This window comes from Muscardinus avellanarius (genome assembly GCF_963383645.1).
Source record: "Muscardinus avellanarius genome assembly, chromosome: 11".
Taxonomy (NCBI): domain Eukaryota; kingdom Metazoa; phylum Chordata; class Mammalia; order Rodentia; family Gliridae; genus Muscardinus; species Muscardinus avellanarius.
Window position 1 is genome coordinate 102,084,697 of NC_137797.1, and position 19,917 is coordinate 102,104,613.

General features: G+C 45.7%; 1 protein-coding gene across 1 annotated transcript; it reads left to right on the top strand.

The window, feature by feature from the left end:
* Positions 1-810: 810 nt before the first annotated feature.
* GABARAPL1 (GABA type A receptor associated protein like 1) lies at positions 811-9,005 on the top strand (the record flags this gene model as incomplete). Its single annotated transcript, XM_080705018.1, has 4 exons — positions 811-900; positions 6,322-6,400; positions 7,300-7,418; positions 8,940-9,005. 4 exons carry the CDS (start codon positions 811-813, stop codon positions 9,003-9,005), a joined length of 354 nt encoding a protein of 117 aa, XP_080561144.1.
* Positions 9,006-19,917: the final 10,912 nt, after the last annotated feature.

The window sequence follows — 19,917 nt, forward strand, 5'->3', positions numbered from 1 at the left end:
GACACGCCTTCAAATCCCTGAGTCACGCTCTGTTTTGCCGCGGTTCTTAGAACCAATTGCGGCACCGACCCAAACGGAACGACGCCGACGTGGGGGGCAGGGAGCCAGCCTGGCCCCCAAGGAGCAGGCGGGTGCATCCGAGCCCCCAGAGGTCAAAATGCAAGCACGGGACGTTCCTGCCTCTGCCAAGGAGATCCCAGGAGGCCCGGCCTCTCCCTCCCTCCTCCTCCCCCACCAGACTCCGGATCCCGACCAGCTGGCCGTCTCCGGGTGAGCTCACTGTGTATTTGTTTTGGGGTTCAACCAAGAAACTCCAAAGGGAGGGAAGAAGACATTTTTTTGAACATCTTTTTGGCTTTGAAAAGCACCTTCAATGTCATCGTCACAGCACGGTCATAAAGAACACCTTTCCTTGTTTGCAATGGAATCGATTGAGGAAGAATTTGGACAGAAAGAAGAGGGGCTGAAAAGCTCGGGGAGCCTGTCTCCCCCCGGGGCCCGCGGGGCCCGGAATCCGGGGGCGTGGCCAGGGGCGTGGCCTGTGACGTCGCGGCCCTGGTGTTTTTGTGTTCCCAGCGCTTGGGGGAAGCCGCCGCATCTCGGTACCGGGCGGTCCCCCCCACTTTGGGCCAGGAGACCCCAGCCCTTCGGAACGCCGGGCCCCAGAGGGCGGTGCCGCGAGCCGACGTCCCCCCCAAGGCGATTCTGGCCACACTGACAGGTGACGGAGGAGAGCCGGACGCGAGAGACGCCATCGTCTGCGAGCCGGGCAGGCCCGGTCCGGGGATCCTCGGAGCCCTGCGGTCCATCATGAAGTTCCAGTACAAGGAGGACCATCCTTTCGAGTATCGGAAAAAGGAAGGAGAAAAGATCCGGAAGAAATATCCGGATCGGGTCCCGGTGGGTGCCGCGGGAGGAGGGGATGGAGGGGGTGGGGAGTGGGGAGTCGCGATGGCCGCCCCGAGGCCGGGGGGGCTCGGAGAGGGGGGGACCCCGGGATCACCGCCCCCGACGCCCTTCACTGAGACCGGCGGCCGCGGACGTCCTGACTGCGGCCTTGAGATCCCGGGGCCCCAGCCCATCTTTGGGTCTGACCGCATCTCTGCGCGGAGGCTCGCTGCGGAGTGACTCAGCAGTGCACACACTCGTGTGGGCTGAGTGTGCACCGAATAGGCCCGGTGCGTGCCCGAGGGATGCTCGGGGGCTGCAGATTCGCCGCCTTCAAGAACTCAGGAAAACCAGGGCAGCGAGCGGCGCTGCGGGTCTGCTCCGGGTGATTTCCGCCATAGGTGTTTCTCCTGGGCTGGGAGAGGAAGTCACTGGGTCCTTTTTTGGTATTTTCTTAGAATTTAGGGGTGCGGGAGCGACTCCAGACAGGCCCAGAAGACAAGGTCACGTTCTTTGCGGGAGCCCCCTGGCTTGGATCCCAGGCCAGGTGCAGGGATGGCTGGCCTTCACCTGCTTCCGACTTTGAACAGGCTGTTCCAGGACCAAAGGAGGCAGGACAGACGCCTTTCTCTTATTTGCAACCGGGTTTAAAGGAGTTAAACCTAATGCAAACCTTGAGGGAGACGGAAGAAATACTAGAGGGATCCAGGGATCGCTCAGCATCCGGGTGTTTCTTCCTTTTACACCCCCACCCCCCTCCCGCCCACGTGCCTGGGTTTTTCTCTAATGTAGGCTGCGCAAGCCAAATCGAAAGACAAAACAAGACTTTTCAGTATGGGAGAGGGTAGGACAGCTGTTGGATTGGGGAGACAGGGAGCAGGGATTTGAAAGTTGGGCTCTCATCAAGAGAGGACTTTAAGAAATGTGTTTGCATGTGACTTAAAGGAAAACAATTGGCGTCATATGTTTTTTTTTTTTTTTTCCCTTGACCTGCAGGTACTCTTTGGGAGTCTTCTCTAATCTTTTCCTAACTTTCATGGCCATTATAGCTTGCCAGAAGAAATCTCTTTTTGCACCCTTTATCCCGTAAGGAACAGGAGACATTAGGACACTTAACGTTTCCCAGGAATTACACACATGAAGGTTTTCTCCGGGGGAGGGGGGAGTGTGGCAAGCTAGCCCTTACCTGGTCCATGCTCATTTATAAGTTACTCCCCAAGTTTCTAGACCTTTGATGCCTGCTTTAAAAGTTTCTCCCAGTTACACCAGTTCCCTTTCTTTCTTTCTTTTTTTTTTTTTTTACTTTGGGGATGGAACACAGGGGCATTTGACCTCCGAGCTACACCCCCAACCCTATTTTTTATTCTTTTATTTTGAAACAGGGTCTCACTGAGTTGCAGAAGGCCTCACTAAGTAGCTGAGGTTGTCCACGAATTGGGATCCTCGGGTCTCAGCCTCCCGAATGCTGGGATTACAAGTGTGCACCACCACGCCTGGCTTTTTTTATTCTTTTTTGTTGTTGTTGTTGTTGTGGTATTGGGGGTTCAAATCAGAAGTGTTTTACCCCTAAGATACACTCCCAGACCTTTTAATTTTTTTTTTTTTTTTTTTTTTTTTTTTTTTTTTTTTTTTTTTTTTTTTACTGTGAAACAGGCATGGGTGCCCTGGTCGAATGACAGCTGACTTTTAATGATACCATACCACATCGTTGACAGTATCCGAGTGCCATGTGAATATAGTCACTTAATTCTTACACCATTATAATCCACACTGTCTAGATGAAAAATCAGAAGCACAAAGAAATGAAACAACTACCTAAAGGTCGGTCACTGCTGGCCTGTGGGAGAGTTGGATTCCAGTCCTGCCCGTCACACTGGATCACTGGGAACCCTTGTGCTGTGTCATTTTTTAATTTCCAGTACAGTTCTGTTAACCAGCATGAGTTAGGCGAACACTGTAGGCCTTACGCTGCTGCCTTTTGAGAATAGATCAACTCTTGATACCCTCAGGAGTTCCCAGTTTTGTCTGATGCCAGGAAAGAAACTTAAGAAAAATGACTGCCATTTATTGGGAGTTCACCAAGAACAGGCTGTGTTCCAGCAGCAAGTCTTGACATACACCTGTTCCTGAATCTCATTAAAATTTCCCATCTGTCTTCTCAAAATCGAGGCCTTTCCATTTCAGTCGTTTACCCGCATTCACGCAGAATAGTTGAGCCAGTCGAACCCCCTCCTTCCTTACCTGCTCCTAGCTCGGTGCTCAGTTTTACATCTCTAATAATTTATTAACCGCTGAGACCATGTGCGGATCTTGTGGTTTCTCTAGTTAGGTTTTAACCCAGGATGAGTATCCTGCTGCTCTTGAGGTGCACAGGCTTGTGACCTTCATTCCCGTTGTGATGTAGGAGAGGGTCTTGCTGATATTTATTGTGGTGGGGATTGAACCCAGGGTTTGGAAGCACAACATCTACTGCCAAGCTACATCCCCAGCCCCAGAGGTTTGATTTTTTTTTTTTTTTTTTTTTTTTTTGCTTTACTGATGATTGAAGCCAGGGGCATTCTACCTCCAAGCTATACCCCCAGCCCTAATTTTTTATTCTTGATTTTGAAACAGGGTCTCTGTAAGTTGCAGAGGACCTCACTAAGTGACTGAAATTGGTCTCAAACCTATGATCCTCCTGTCTCGGCCTCCCAAGTACTGGAATTACAAACGTGTGCCACCACGCCCAGCTCCAGAGATTTGATTTTATTCTGCACTTTTAACAGGAATTTTCTATGCTGTTGGACAGATCCCTTAATCTTACTGTGCTCAGCACCCCGTTTACAGAAGAGAGAGTTTAAAAAACAAATTTTTAAAGCCCTTAGTTCATAATACCTAAGCTTAGCCCCGTAAGTCGGTGTGTTTGTACTTTGGGACTGAAGGAGTTTGTGAAATGTTGCAATAATATCTATAACATAGTGAAGCCAGTAGAAGCAGGATACTGCTTGGAAGAGATTGTCTTTTTTAGAATTTGTTAATACCTCCATAGGTGTTTAGCCCTATTTCACAGATGAGGAAAACTGAGACCCATTGTGGCAAATTATCTAGTGTAGGGTCCATGTAAATAAGGAGTAGAGTTGGGTTTCCTAGGAACCTAAATATTTTCTGTTCAGCCAGGGCCTGAAAAATGACTCTTCTGCCTCCTGCTCCTCCCTGTACGCCCCCCACTTGACGTTTCAGAGTTGTTGGTTGGTTGTCTTCTCCCTCTATTCTCTGTGGTTTTCATCTCTTTCATTTATTTATTTATTTGTTTGTTTATTTATTTATTTTTGCAATACTGGGGAGCCCAGGGTATTCTACTTCCAAGCTATACCCCCAGCTTTATTTTATATTTATTTTATATAAAATATTTTTTATATAAAATAAAATTTTTATTTTATTTTATTATTATTTAGTTTTCACTTTGAAACAGGAGCTCCCTAAGCTGGTGATGCTGGCCTTGAACCTGTGACCCTCCCGTCTCAGCTCAGCCCTGTCTCTTCTTGATGGGAGCTGCCAGGTCTCAGAGCCCCCACGATACACAGGGCTAGGCTCCCTCTCTTTCTCCTTAGATTTTTATTGAACCGCGCTATCTCCTGTCCGCCCTCTTATGTGGACCTTTAATGATCTCTCTCTGAAGTTGTTTTTATTCTGATTTTTTTAACTCAAATCTGACTATCTCCATTTTTATTTTTACTTATTGACTTCTTTAACTCTGGGCTTTAAACCAGGGCCTCTTGCCAAGCACATACTCTACCACTCAGCTATATCCTCAGACCTCCAACTTGGCTTATTTTAATTTAGAAGTGTGATTATGTCCCCAGCATGGTCTTTCTGGTGTAGGAATCTTTTTTTCCATTTTCTCCATAAACACAAAAATATATTTTTATGCTGATTCTCATCTGTTCCCTTTTATGTAAAAGCCTCCAGCCCCTTCCTTCAAATTTATCTTTATATTTTGAGATTTGTCTTTAGCCTCAAATTTTTCTTTTGTAGTTTGCCTTCATAATTTACAAAGCATTTTTACATACAATTTTTTACAAATTACTTAGTTTCACATCCATGTGTTTGTAAAAGATATGTTTGAAAGGTATCATTTCCTCAATGGAAAGCTGAAACTCAGGGTAAGTGACTGTGACCTGCCGAAGGCCACACAGCTGCCAGGTTACTTTTCCACTGTTGGTTTCTACTTCTTATAACTCTTTAACATTCCCATAATTCATGGGAATAATTTTATAATTGCTATTTTCTGTAAGTTGATGAGTATAAAAAAAAGCCTTATATTTTTGTTACTTTCTGTTCCTGAGATACACTATCCTCATAGAACTTGAAGCATTATGGGAATATTTACTGTAGACATTGAAAATTCCTTAAAATCCAAATGTCGCCAATACTGACAAATGGTTTAATGTGTTGACATCACAGTACAGAGTGTCATTCATTGTAAGAACTACTTTAATACTTTTCTCACGTTACGGTGTCTTGAACACTTTTTTTTGCACTCATTCTTGAAAAGTTTGGCTAAGTGTGACATTTAAGCCATGTTACCTGTTGGTATTGGCAGCTTTCTGTTGCTATAACAAATGCTAAAGTTAATCAACTTCTATGGGGAAGCGTTTTTCACATGGTTTCAAAGGTTTCAGTGCATGGTCAGGTGGCTCCATTGTGTTGGGCCAGTGGCAGCGTAACACACTGTGGTAAAACAGAACCCTTCACGTCCTGGCAGGGGAGTGGAAAAGCAAGAGACAGGGTACCATGATCCTCTCGAGACCACGCCCCCAATCGCCCAAATACTCACCCCAGGCTCCACCTCTTAAAGGTTCCACCACCTCCCAGGAACACCAAGCCTCTAACACATGAGCCTTTGGAAAACATTTAGGATCTAAACTATAACACTCTTGTCTTTAATAAGGGACATTTTTAAGGAAAAAAGGAGAAAACTAACATGATTTAAGAAAATTTTAAAAATCTTGGTACTCTAAATATCAGAAGATAAAGTCCTTTAGTGAAGTTGAATGTGGTGGTGCACGCTTGTAATCTCAGTACTTGGGAGGCTGAGACAGGAGGCGTGCAGGTTCCTGGTCAGCCTCAGCTGCTTAGTGAAGCCCTCTGCAACTTAGTGAGACCCTGTTTCAAAAATAAAGAATAAAAAATAGGGCTGGGAGGGAGGGGTATAGTGTAGAAGTAGAATGCCCCTGGGCTCAATCCCCAGTACCCCCCCCCAAAAAAAGTCCTATAATGTTGCTTACAAAGTAACTTGTAATTTCTTAAAATCAAGTACATGGTTGGGCAGGACTGAAAAGTTGTATTGGGCCTAGATGATCTCAACTCCAACGGGACCACTGTGGGGTGCAGAAGAAAAACACTATATTGGGTGTCATAGTTTTCAATCCTACTTTCCTGCTCTCTTCCCAGGTCATTGTGGAAAAGGCTCCGAAAGCCAGGGTGCCCGATCTGGACAAGAGGAAGTACCTAGTGCCCTCTGACCTCACCGGTAACACTTCCCTGTCCCTCCCCGACCCTTCATTCATGACAGAACATTCTCGGTTCTTATCCCAGGCCTGAGAGTCAGAAAGGGAGTGGGATTCTCATAGTTATCTGCTTCAGAATGGACACAATGGTTCTCTCACGCTGTGATTCCCTCGTCTTGTTTGGTCGAGACACAGCAAAGCAAAAAACATTGAAATAAGAGATTGAGCAGGGCGTGGTGGCGCACGCTTGTAATCTCTGCGCTTGGGAGGCTGAGACAGGAGGATTGCACAGGTTCGAAGCCAGCCTCAGCTACTTAGTGAGGCTCTCAGCAACCTAGTGAGACCCTTTTTCAAATAAAATATAAAAAAGGTCTGGGAATATATCCTGGAGGTAGAAAGCCTCTGGGTTCCACCCCCAGTACCACCAAAAAAAAAAAAAAGAAGAGATTGAACGTCCATTACTTAAGCCACTTTCAAAATGCAGCCTTGCTGTTAGGGTAGCAAGTAGTTCCAAAAAGAAAATCATCTCAGTTTCCTGGGATTTCCAGAGTCCGGTGGAATCTTTTCATTGTTAGTTTATCTTAGGGTGGAATCTTAGTTTATCTTAGTGGGGATCGGCAGGGGTATTTCAAGTCAGCTTTAGACGTGGATAGGAATGTCTGGGCCCAGATATGCATAGTATTCCCTCAAAGTAGTCCTCAGACTTTGAGCTGGCCACTGTAGCATGAGCTCTGGAATTGAGTAAGGAGGAACAGGCTCCTTGCAGCATGTCGGATATACACCGGCCTCTGACTTTAACTCTTTATTTGTCTCTGCTTGGATGGTATATGAAGGGAACAGGCCTGGCAGTTTCTTGCTGGGACTTCCCCTTCTGCTAATCCTTTGTCCTCTGCTGGCCCTTCTCTCCTCCCCCTTCATCCAGTTGGCCAGTTCTACTTCTTAATCCGGAAGAGGATCCACCTGAGACCTGAGGACGCCTTATTCTTCTTTGTCAACAACACTATCCCTCCCACCAGCGCCACCATGGGCCAGCTGTATGAGGTAATGCCGGACCGAGCAGTCTGGGCTCCTCCGGCTTTTGTTCTAATGTGCTGATAACACACCTGGGAAGTGGGGCAGGCGGTGTTATTTCTCAGGATCCTCTTACACATGGCCGTGTGAGCCCCAGGAGAGGAGGCAGCTCTTGTCTTTAGGGGATTCGGCACCCTACTGGCTTTAATCCTTTTGAACTCTCTTCTCAGTCTTGCCGGACTGTAGTGTTTTCAAGCTGGCTTGCCTTTATAGAAACAGCAGGAAGTGATTCCTGATAGCAAAAAAAGAAAAAAGCAAAGAAAGAAATTGCCAAACGTCTGCCCATCTAGCCCCTTATTCTTATTGGTAACATGTAGTTTCTGAGGCAGCTCTGCATTCCCGTTTACAAATGCAACAGACTGAGAAAACAGACCACTGTGAACTCGACTGTGCTTTAAACCCGTCTCATCCCGAAGCTAAAAGCCTCAAACTGAAGCTTTATTTCCATAGTTTGCTTCTTATGAAAACTCTGAAGATTTGGCTTAAGACAACCACCTAGAAAAGCTTCTCTTTTTAGGACAAAACTAAGACCATGGAAACATTTCTGGACAGGGTAAATCATTTTTTAAAAAAATTAAATTTAAGGCAGAAGTCTTTCAGTGACCTCATTTGTCCTAACAGATGAATTCAGTATTTTTGTGTGTGTGTGATTTGGTAAACTATCAGAATCTAATTGGGAATAAAATACTACAATAAAGGACTTTGTCATACAATAGGTATAACTCTAGGTCATAACTGTGTTATTCCTTGAAGGATTTTATGGATCGCCTTCTTTCTCATTGTCTACCATGAGTTAGTTCTATAAACCTTAGTCTAATAACCCCTAGTCTAATTTTCATTCCATAGCATGTATTCCTTCTGAATACATATTTTAGTATGTGTATCTTACAATATATACATTCTCCTCTCTAGAAAGAGCTTTTCAAAAATAAGGACCAGAGTCGGATGTGGTGGCGCACGCTTATAATCCCAGTACTTAGGAGGCTGAGACAAGAGGATCATGGTTTGCGGCCAGCCTCAGCTACTTAGCGAGGCCCTCCGCAACTTAGTAGACTGTTTCAAAATAAAGAATAAGAAATAGGGCTGTGGGTGTAGCTTGGAGGTAGAATGCCCCTGGGTCCCATCCCCTGCACCACAGAAATAAATAAACAAGGACCAGGCCTGAGCCCATCTCTGTGATGCCTGTGTGTATTATGTTCGCTCTCAGGGGGGTTTGTTTGTTTGCAAAGTTAGAGCTCAACAATTCCAAACACTTCTGTCTCTGTTCTTCTTTTCTTTTTTTTTTTAATTTTTGTGGTGCTCGGAGTGGAACCCAGGGCCTCCTGCAAGCTAGGCAGCGTCTACCTCTGTTACATCCTTACCCCATCCCTCTTTTTAATGAGGGGCTACGGATCATTTCCATGCGTACTTCACAGTGTTGCTGGTGCCGGGGGAATCCGGGAGAGGATGGAGGGGGTGTTTCCTGAACTGTCTCCTTCTCTCTTGCCCCAGGACAACCACGAGGAAGACTATTTTCTGTACGTGGCCTACAGCGACGAGAGTGTCTATGGGCAGTGAGTGCCGGAGGCCCGGCCGATGGGAGCGCCTGGACCAGGGGGCGGGGAGGGGAAGGAGCGGGACTCGGGGGAAGAGAAGGACACCGGGACCATTACACCGCACACCCTCTCACCATATCTCCACACGCGCGATCGCTGCCTCCTCGGCCCCGGGAGAGCTCCTGGACACCGGGATGGAGGTGCTGGATGGGTTTGGCTGGAGGAAGTGGTGACCGTAGTCGCCCCTGCCGGGCTGAGAAGGAATTCTTGTGTGATATCATGGAACAACGGGACGGGCGGGAGATGGGCGGGCCGAGGTAAGAAATGAATGTAGTCTAGCAATAGCTCCCATCTTTCTAGGCAGAGAGTTTGATTGACATTTGCACAAAACAAGGAACAGAATGATTTAGGACTTGTAGCGGGACCATCCATGGGGACCAAAAGACGCCCGCCGCAATGGAAGCACCGTGGCCCCTGTGCTCTCCCATCTCCGCCCTCCCCTCCCCCTAGTCTCACTCCCAGAAGTCACAGCGCCACCCCGCCATGGCAGTAGACATCCACACACACATGTTTGGGTGCAGCTCTCTTCCTCCTTTGGATAATAGGGGTCAGGCACAAGGGGGTTATGATTATGCCATAGTTTTGATAGCTTTAAACTGGATTTGACTGTCAGCATCTCTGTCGCACCTGTTCTGTCTGGTTCCCCCACACCTCCCTTCAGTGGAATTCCATGAGTCCCTGGCATTTCCACTTGCAGACTGAAGTCAGCCCTTTAGCATTCCCTTTAACATTTCCACACATGGACAGGGTGTCTCATGGACAGAAGGGCAGGTGTGAGTTCAGGTGGGTCCATCCCCACCCCTGCCCGCCCGGGTTCTCCCTCCCTGGCTCCTATCCCTGCGCGCGCACACACATACACACACACACACACACACACACACACACACACACACACGGAGGCTCCTCACCGGCCAGCTCATCCTCCCTCGGGTTCTGTCCACCACATCTAAGTGGAAAGGCTCCAGAAGAAGAGAGGGGTGATTCGAGTCAGTCATGGGGGTTCTCTTGGTATCTTTTCTTTTAGGGGTTATGTGGAGTGGGGGTGGGGAGCAGGAATTGCACTCAGACGTGACACTTCGATTCATCTCTGCTAATGAGGATTCTTCTTGTGTGTGTGTGTGTGTGTGGGGTGGGGAATCCGTGTGTCTCTTCGTGAGCTACAGGTTCTCGTATAATGAAGTTAGTACTGTCAGGCCAAGGAAATAAAATAATTGCTTACTTTAAAAACCTACCCTGAATTAAGAATCGTTGCCTTTATTGGGTGCATTTGGGCAAATGGCACATTGGCTGCTCGGAACAAGATGCTTTTGAGCAGGGGTGGTGGTGGCGAGTGCTTGCAGGGGTCAGCCCCGCTCGCTGGTGGACTGGAGCTGCTGTCCAAGGTGAGTGTTTGTCCAAGGTGAGTGTGTGGGTCCCTGTGCCCGGGGCCCGGGTGATGTGTGCCTGACTTCTTTCTCTTCCACGGGTAACTGCTATGTCCCTGCTCCGTGTGTTTCTCAAAGCAGAGGTGGGAAGACCGCCTGTGTCAGTGTCAGGCTGGGGCAGGGTGTCCTAATTACCAATGTAGATGTCTAGGCCATGCCCCAGATTTAGCTGACTCAGGATGGCAGCGTAGGCGGCTGGTGTTTAACCTGTTGTTTGCTCTCCTGTTTGCTGGGAGTCCCAGTCACGCTGTTTTCTGCACTGCAGCCTGGTCACCCAACACGGCAGACAGCAGTAAAGTGAGGCTCCTGGCGACAGGACAAGTGCAGCATCTTCTGACCGTCTAAGAGCGGGCAGCCAGCTTGTGAGTGGGCCGTGAGGGGCACTTTATACAAGACAATGAATGGCGGGGAAGCAAGCAGAAACTCCTTCGCAGTAACCCTGATGCCCACCTTGAGCCCTTTTAGATTTCTTGGCCGCTGTATCTCCAGGTGGCAACTTCTGTAGAACCCGCTGCCCATTATTCCATTCTGTGACCGTTTTAGGGGAATGCACACCAGTGCATTACAGTATGTTAGAAGGCATAATCTGGAGGTTATATATAGAGTTCTGATCATTAAAGATAAAAGGACAGATTGCCCTATAGGGATACTATAATCTTTTTTATATATAAGTGGTCCTCAAGATAGGGGGATGGGCTAGTGTGGTATTTGGGGCCCCAGGACAAAATAGGTTAAGGTATATTACAAAGCCATTAGAAAGGAAGTAAAAAAAATCATAGGTCCATAGCGGGATTCCTCAGCCACAACACCTCACCCACTACAGTGGTTAGGAAAGGAAAATCAAGAAGGAGAGGGAAGGAAGAAGCCCAAGCCCAACAGGCATGCCAAGACTTTGTAGAAAATGGGAAACTGAAGATACTCCCATCAAGCACTGAGAGTAGACACCTGCCATTACGATACCAGGGTGCCACCCACCATTAACCCGAAGGGAAGGTGATGTTTGAGTTATAAAGATATGGACTATATTTGAGAACTAATAGATTTACCCACTCCTTAGGATTAGGAATGAGATTGGATGAATGTTTTAAAGAAAATGCACATGGCAGATTGTAGCCTTCAGTACACTTCGGAAACAGTCCCGGTGGTCCCAGCAACTGTCCAAAAGGGGTATTTTTTTTTTTTTGTGGTACTGGGGTTCCTGGAAGCCCTTCTACCTCCGGGCTACTCTCCCAGACCTATTTTATACTTTTTATTTGGAAACAGGGTCTCTTAAGCCAGCGCGGCTGGCTTCAAATCTGCGCGATCCTCCTGTCTCTGCCTCCCAAGTGCGGGGATTACAAGCGTGCGCCACCACGCTGGGCTCAAAAGGGGTATTTTGATTTAGGGTCGCTGTCTCTCCTGGGCCTTTGCTTATGTTAGTCTTATTTATCTCTGTATTTTCAAGCGCAAAAGTATTCTCAGATGAGGCATTATTATTACATGCTCTTTTAGGCCAACCTTCTGATTTTGCAGCTGGATAAAGTATAAGTAACTTGGTGAAGTCGGGCAGAGTCAGGCCGGGTGCTTCTTGTGTTCGTTCTGAGATTCGGTGCCCTCTCCCGAACATCACTGTGTCTCAGCACCATGCTGTGCCAGCTAGCCGAACTTGTACAGCTTCCGAGTGCCCGGCTGGCTGCCACGAGACTTCTCGTGACCTATGAACAGTTTTAGGGCGCATCCTTCCATTGACCCGGGCCCCATATCACTTTTGCTCCAGGTTAAAATAACTAACGACTCTAGTACTTTTTTTTTTTTCTGGGGATGAAGTTTAAATGATTTTTTAATGCTTTTATTGGTGCATTATAGTCTCACACCGTAATGTAAATCGTGTTGGCAATGACATGCTTGTACACAGCACTTGGTGTTCCCTGCCTCCCCAGCCTCCCTTTTCCCACACAGGGTACCGAGGTTGACTCTGGTATTTTCACATATGTACTCACAGTCAGTGGTAGGAATTCTCCCCGGCTCCACTGAGGTTTCCCCTCCATTATCTGGAGTCCCTCTGGCCTCCCAGTTACTCCCTAGCTTGCACATTTTAGAGAAAACAAATGACCCTTCACTTTCTGTGACTGGCAGATTTCATTTAACATAATGTTTTCCAGGCCCTTCCATTTTATTTGAAAATGACATCATTTTGTTCTTCTTTTTTGCTGAGTAGAATTCCAATATGTGTATGTCCCATAATAACCCATTCATCTGTTGATGGACACCTAGGTTGTCCATCAACATAATTTAGACCCAGGAGTGGTATAGCCGGATCATATGGTGGATTCATTCCCAATTTTCTGAGGAAACTCCACACTGATCTCCTCCCCTCCCCCCTCCCCCTCCCCCTCCCCCTCCTCCTCCTCTTCTTCTTCTTCTTCTTCTTCTTCTTCTTCTTCTTCTTCTTCTTCTTCTTCTTCCTTCCTTCTCTCTCTCTCTCTCTCTCTCTCTCTCTCTCTCTCTCTCTCTCTCTCTCTCTCTCTCTCTCTTTCTCTCTCTCCTGTTCCTGGGGATGGAACCAGGGACATTTCACCTCTGAGCTACACCCCAAGCCCTAATTTTTATTCTCTTTATTTTTGAAGCAGGGTCTCACTGAGTTGCAAAGGGCTTTGCTAAGTAGCTGAGGCTGTCCACAAACCTTGATTCTCCAGTCTCTGCCTCCCAAACGCTGGGATTACAAGCGTGTGCCACCATGCCCGGCCTCCTATACAGAATTTTAATCAACTATTTCTGGCTATAGTTTGTTTTGGATATTTTTACTCTTGACAGATTTGAGACTGGTCTCAGTGCAGCTGTGAGTGAGCAAGTACTTCTTTCTGCACTGCTGCCAACTCCAACCCCACCCCTGTGTTTACTTGGATAGTATTATGGTATAAGGCTTATTTGTTTTTTATATATTTATTTATTTATTCAGCCAAACTGGGGATATGACCCAGGGTCACTCTACCTCTGAGCAACACCTCCAGCCCTATTTTTCATTTTTTATTTTGAAACAGGTTCTCACTAAGATGCAGAGGGCCTCAAAAACCTGCGGTGGGTGGTGTCTCGGCCTCCCAAGAACTGGGATTACAAGCGTGCGCCACTGCGCCTGGCTGGTTGTGTAAGGCTTATAATTTGGTCAGTTCTAGCCTGTTGCCTGACATCCCTAGGATGATAGAGGTATACAGTCTGTTCCCAGCTTTTTTGACACGTGGCAAAAAATACACATATACTTGTGTGTATATTATATATAAGTGTGTATACACATATACTTGTGTGTATATATATACATATATATATATGATATATATAAGAGATGATAGAGGTATACAGTTTGTTCTTAGCTATTTTGATACATGGCAAAAAATACCACATACCACCTAAGTATATATATACTTATATATGTGTATATATATATATATATATATATATATATATACTTGAATATATATTTATACAAGTATCATAACTCTCGTCCCCAAACTGTGATAATTGCCCTATTGTGTTATAGGCAATTCCTCATCTTCTGTTTTTATTATTACTATTATTATTATTAATACTATTACTACAGTGTGGGTACTATATAAACACACATGGCAGGTTATTTCCCAAGTGTGATGAAGCAGGAAGTGATCGCCCTTAGAAGTAATCAATGACACATCCCAGCATGCCCTGTGCAGGCGTGCTCAGTCACATGACATATCCCAGCATGCCCTGTGCAGGAGTGCTCAGCCACATAACACATCCCAGCATGCCCTGTGCAGGAGCGCTCAGTGTCCAACAGTGACTAAAAAGACAGGTCATTCCCTGCACATTCAGCAGGCTGCTATCACCTGTTACCACCATTCTGCTTTCAACACAGCAGCATGTTTAAGGTTCTCATGACTTGTGTTTAGAGGCAATTAGCTCCTACACTTGACATAAAGAGGCTCTGAATTAATTTCCTATTTAACACTTCTAGAAGGCTCGAAGTTTGCCACACGTTGTTCAGTGCAAGCGTTAATGAATGCTTGTTGCTTGGTTGAAGCAGTATGCTCGTGGTACTAAGGAAAATACAAGTAATGAGAAGTCACCCAATGAGCACACGTTGGCGAATTCTCAAGTCCTTTAGTCTCAGCCCAAGTATCTCCAGGAGGCTTACCCTCCTTATTAAAGAGGAGCCCCTCTTTAATATTTTAACGTTTTAATATCTCAACACCCTTGCCACTCCTAGCCCTCTCAGTTGTTCTTATTGGACACATACTATAAAAAGACTTTAAGAACTAAAAACTGTTTGGGGATGAAATCAAACAGCTAACTCTAGGAATGGGAAAAAAAAAAGAAAGGGTCACCACGCTGAAACTGTGTTGAACTGGGCTTTGCCAGCAAGAAGTGGGCCCTAGGACATGGCCAGACCTTTCTAAGATGTTGGCCCTGACACAGGATGGGGCACTGGGTCCCGTCCCGGCATGATACCTCTCAACACGGCAGTGATAGACTACAGTCGGTGTCACCTCTGGGGCACAGCAGTGCCACCTCTGCATCTTTGCCTTTGATGCCGTTGATGATGGGTCCTGCAGCAGCATCCCCTCGTGCAGACTCCAGCACTGCTGCTTCACCCCCACCAGTGACCACCACCATCAGCATCCAGGCTTGAGAGCCACTGACTACCTCCCTTCACCAGCAACTAACGCTGCTGGTCCTGCCTTGGGGTTGCCGCCACTGCAACTCGAGGAGGACCACGCTGATGAGGACGAAGAAGACGGTTTATCTCAGGGCTATGATAGCTCAGAAAGGGACTTCTTACTCACTGATGGGCCTGTGAGGCCAGCCAACCCAGACTCCAGCGAAGATGCTGATGACTGAAGCTCCGGCGCGGTCCCCATTGCTTGGAGGGCTGCTTTCTTTTCATTTACTGTGGCCCTTGGTATGTGGACAAGTGGGAGGGGTGCGGGAGATGTGAGGAACCCAGGGCTCCAGGAGGTGAAAAATGAAAAACTTGGACCTGATTGTTCCCAAGTTTGAGAAGATTGAGTGGGCAGGGAGACTCCCATAATAATACATGACTACTTTCTCATTTCTGGGGAAGAAAAGGAGACTAGATCAGCTGGTGTGCTCACCCCTCCCTAATCACCTCCGTTAACCACAGACTACTTAGCGCTGGTCCTAGCTTCTGGCAGAGACTGTTCCTGGCTGAACTGTGGATACAGCTGGAGGATCGGCAACTGTTACTTTTCTTCCTCTTGACATTAATAAATTTAATTTAATCTTAAAAAAAAAGTTTAAGCCAGGCGTGATAGCACGCACTTGTAATCCTAATACTTGGGAGGCTGGGACAGAAGGATTGCAGGTTTGTGGCCAGCCTCAAGGACTTGGTAAGACTGTCTGTAACTTAATTGACACCCTGTTTCAAAATGAAGAATAAAAATAGGGTTGGTGTGTAGCTCCGAGTTAGAATGCCCCTGGGTTCTGTCCCCAGTACCACACACACATAAACACACACACACACACACACACACACACACACACACACACACACATAAACACACACACAGAGTTTAAAATGTTATTGTGATATGATTACAAATGAATGGTTTACAATGTAATGATTACACAGTAGTAAAATCATATTAATGTTCTTAAATTCCCATGGTCAGTTTATTACAAGACTAGTAAGAGATTGAGTTATTTTTATGATGTATAAAGCTAATTCCTTTCTCTTCCCCCTTGTTTTCCAACCTAAGAAAGTCATAACAGACCTAAGAAGGTAGACATTAAGTGAAATCTGCTCGTAAGGAATTTGAGACAAAGACTTAAGTGAATTGCATAACGTTTTCAGTTGTAATACCAACCTCGCCTTAAAATTAATTATTGGCATATTTTATACTTTGTGAACACATTTGTATAAGTCCTTTTTAAAAGATGGCTAATTTTATACTATTTTCTAAACCTATAACAGGGACCTTCCCAAATAACTAAAAATGAAATTAGTAGAAAGGTTCTTAAACATTTTAAAGCTAATTTTATATATATAGTTGATACTGGGGATTGAACCCAAGAGTTCTACCTCCAAGCTTCACCACCAACCCTTTTCCTTTTGAAACTGGGTCTTCCTAAGTTTCTGAGAGTCTCACTAAGTTGCCGAGGCCAGGCTTGAACCTGCAGCCCTCCTGTCTCAGCCTCCCAAGTACCGGGATTACAGGTGTGCACCACCAAACCCCAACCCTAAAACTATATATACTTAGGAGCGGAGGCAGGAGAGGAGTGGCGGATGGCCTGATGCTGCCCAGAAATCGTCGTTGTCTCCTCCCCGTTTGATAAACTTCTTAGCAAGGTGTACAGCCATTAAAGTAGAAATTAGATTTGACTTCTCTAACTTGGAGCTTTGGATAAATATTACCAGTTAGTTGACTTTATGCATTTCACTGCCCTTATTTATAAATCAGAAAGAACACCTGCTTGCCAAAATCATGTATCTTGTATCTACATCTACTAGAGAGCATTAGTCCTTAAATATCCCAACTTTTCCTTTAGATGCGTCTTCTCCATCGTCTGAAGTTCTTTAAGACCTGGATTATGGCTCATTTATTTTTACACCTCAGGGCCTGACGCTTACAACTTCTTTGTTGAATGAATGAATGAATTTATTTATTTATCTATTTATTTATTGGTGGTACTGGGGGTGGAACCCAGGGGCTTTTCTACCTCCGGGCTATACTCCCAGTCCTATTTTATACTTTATTGGGAACAGGGTCTCACTAAGTTGCTGAGAGCCTCACTAAGTAGCTGAGGCTGGCTTTGAACCTGTGCGATCCTCCTGTCTCAGCCTCCCAAGTGCTGGGATTAAAGGCACGCCTCACCACTAACAGCTAATTTTTATATTTTAAAGCCAGATCTCACTATGTTGTCCGAGGGTCTCTCTAAATTGTTGAGCAATCCTCCTGTCTTAACCTTCCCGGTACTGGGATTACAGGCATGTGCTGTTGCACCCAGCTGCCTTATTTCTAAGTAACAGCTGAAATAATTCTTACCCAATCTATATTTCCTTCTCTACCGATTCTTGCAATGTTGTAGAATCTAAGACAGTCTAGTTGATGAATTTTATTTCTGCTACAGAGAAGGGGAGGCTATGAACATGAGAGTTCTTTGTTCATCTAAAAGAAATAAGCTACCTATTTTCCTCTCACTCCTTCACAGTTCAGGAAGACCAGATTTCCAAAACAATTATTCATTGCATTTATAGCCACTAGGTGCCAGGCCAGACCTGTTTAACACCTCCCTGCCTTCTTGCCTGTCACTGGCTGCGGCTGTCATTTTTCCTTTTCAACCAATCTATTATTTGTAAAAGAGTCATTTCTACTCTAGGAAATTAGGCTGTCAACTTAGAAGAAAACATTTACGTCTTCCTCTCCTCTCCTCTCCTTCCCCTTTTCTCTCCTACTGGGGATTGAACCCACAGGCATTCTACCTCTGAGCTCCGCCTCCAGCTGTTTTTATTTTTTATCTTGAAACAGATTTTCATTAAGTTGCTGAGGATTTCACTAAATTGCTGAGGCGGTCCTCAAACCTGTGATCCTCCTGCCTCGGCCTCCCAAGTTCTGGGGTTACAGGTGCACGCCAACCAGGCATCTGGCATCTCTCTCTGGGGCTTTTTTTCTTATCAGGTCCTCAAGCGGTGATAACTCATTACTCTCATCAGGGAGAACACTCTCATGGGTGGGTTTGTAAGCGAAGAGAAGATGCTCAAAGGAAAAAGCTCTCCTGCGTTGTTTTTGACACAAATACTTTACTGTGCTAAGAGTCTCAGTTGTTGATGCTATTCTCATTGAAAGTTCTCACTATGATGTGTAATTGCAGAGAGTAAATGATGCATAAAGTGGTTTTATATCACACAGTGACATCCCAGGTCACTGTATGAAGTCAGCCAGGCACAAATTGAAAAATACCATGTGCTCTTACTCATCTGTGCACACAAAAGTTGATCTCAAAGAAGAATAAATGGAAGAATGGTGACCAGAAAGGCCAAGAGGAGAGAGCGGGAAGGAAGCCCAGTACTGGATACCACGGAGGGAGCGGAGGAACTAGTCCTGGCTCTTCTCGGCCACAGTAAGTCAAGCTCGCCCATTTGACCTGGGTCAAGCTTGCTGATTAACTTATCGGGGAACCTGAAGCAGTTGGCATTTTTACTTTGCGTTTGCAACGGCCCTTTGGTTATTAGCTTCTATTTTATGTTGAGCCGAGTCAACACGAAGTGGTTTTGAAATCAGATAATGTTTGGAAGTTAATGATGTATTAGCATAACACAAGGATCTCAGATTTGCGAAGCTGGAGAAGATCCTTACGAGCTGCTAAAATTGGTACCTGGAATGTCACTGAAAGGCCTGTGTGTGGAGGCTTAGTCCCCAGCCTGACAGTACTGGTGTAACCTTTAAGAGGTGGGGCCTGGAGCAGGGCGTGGTGGCGCGTGCTTGTAATCCCAGCACTTACTTGGGAGACTGAGAGAGGAGGATGGCACCTCATGAGGCCTTCTGCAACTTAGTGAGACCCTGTTTCAAATTAAACAATAAAATCGGCCTGGGGGTGTAGCTAGGAAGAAGTATATCCCTGAGTTCAAGCCTCAATACCATAAAAAAAAAAGAAATAAAAAGGTGGAGCCTAAACCAGAAGCAGTGGCACACATTTATAAACATCTGCTGAGACAAAAGGATAGTGAGTTCGAGGAAAGCCTCAGCAACCTAGTGAGGCCCGCAAAGACTTAGTGAGACTCTATTTCAAAATAAAAAATAGAAAGGGCTAGGGATGTAGCTGAGAGTTAGACTTCCCTGGACTTAATCCCAATACCCTCCCCAACACACACAGAGGTAAGGCCCAGCAGGATGTCTTAGGTCGTGGCTCTGTGCCCTGGAGGGGGCTAGTGGGGCTCCGTCTCTCTCCCTGTGCCTATCTCCTTGCTCCATCCCACCTTCACATGGTGCCTCAACACAGGCCCCGAAGCAACAGACAATGATGTGGGCTGAAATCTCTGAAACTGTGAGTCAAAATAAGCCTTTTTCTTATGAAATTATCTCAGGTATTTTGTTACAGTAATGGAAAACTGACTTAAACACCAGGAGAAGTCTTGGGCATGTAAGCCCATGTTTGCTGATTATAAGAAAAGCTTCATTGAAAGAGCTTCATGGGGCCAACAGTCATAAGTACTAGGTTTCATTCATTTGCTATAATTAGCAAGGCCTTATTTAAGGTGGTAATAATTCTGCAATTGCAATTGCTAAGGTCCCATAAATCTGAGTTCACAGATAGTCCCTTTTGATCCTTATTACCACTGTTACAATCTTAAAAATGAGACATAGAGTTTTGAAAAGTGAATAATTCCTATGACTTAGGCCTAACGCTAATAATTCAAAAAGCAAGAGTATAAATTTTGATCAAAATAAGTAAATTCCTTCTAAATAACATTTTAAAATTTAT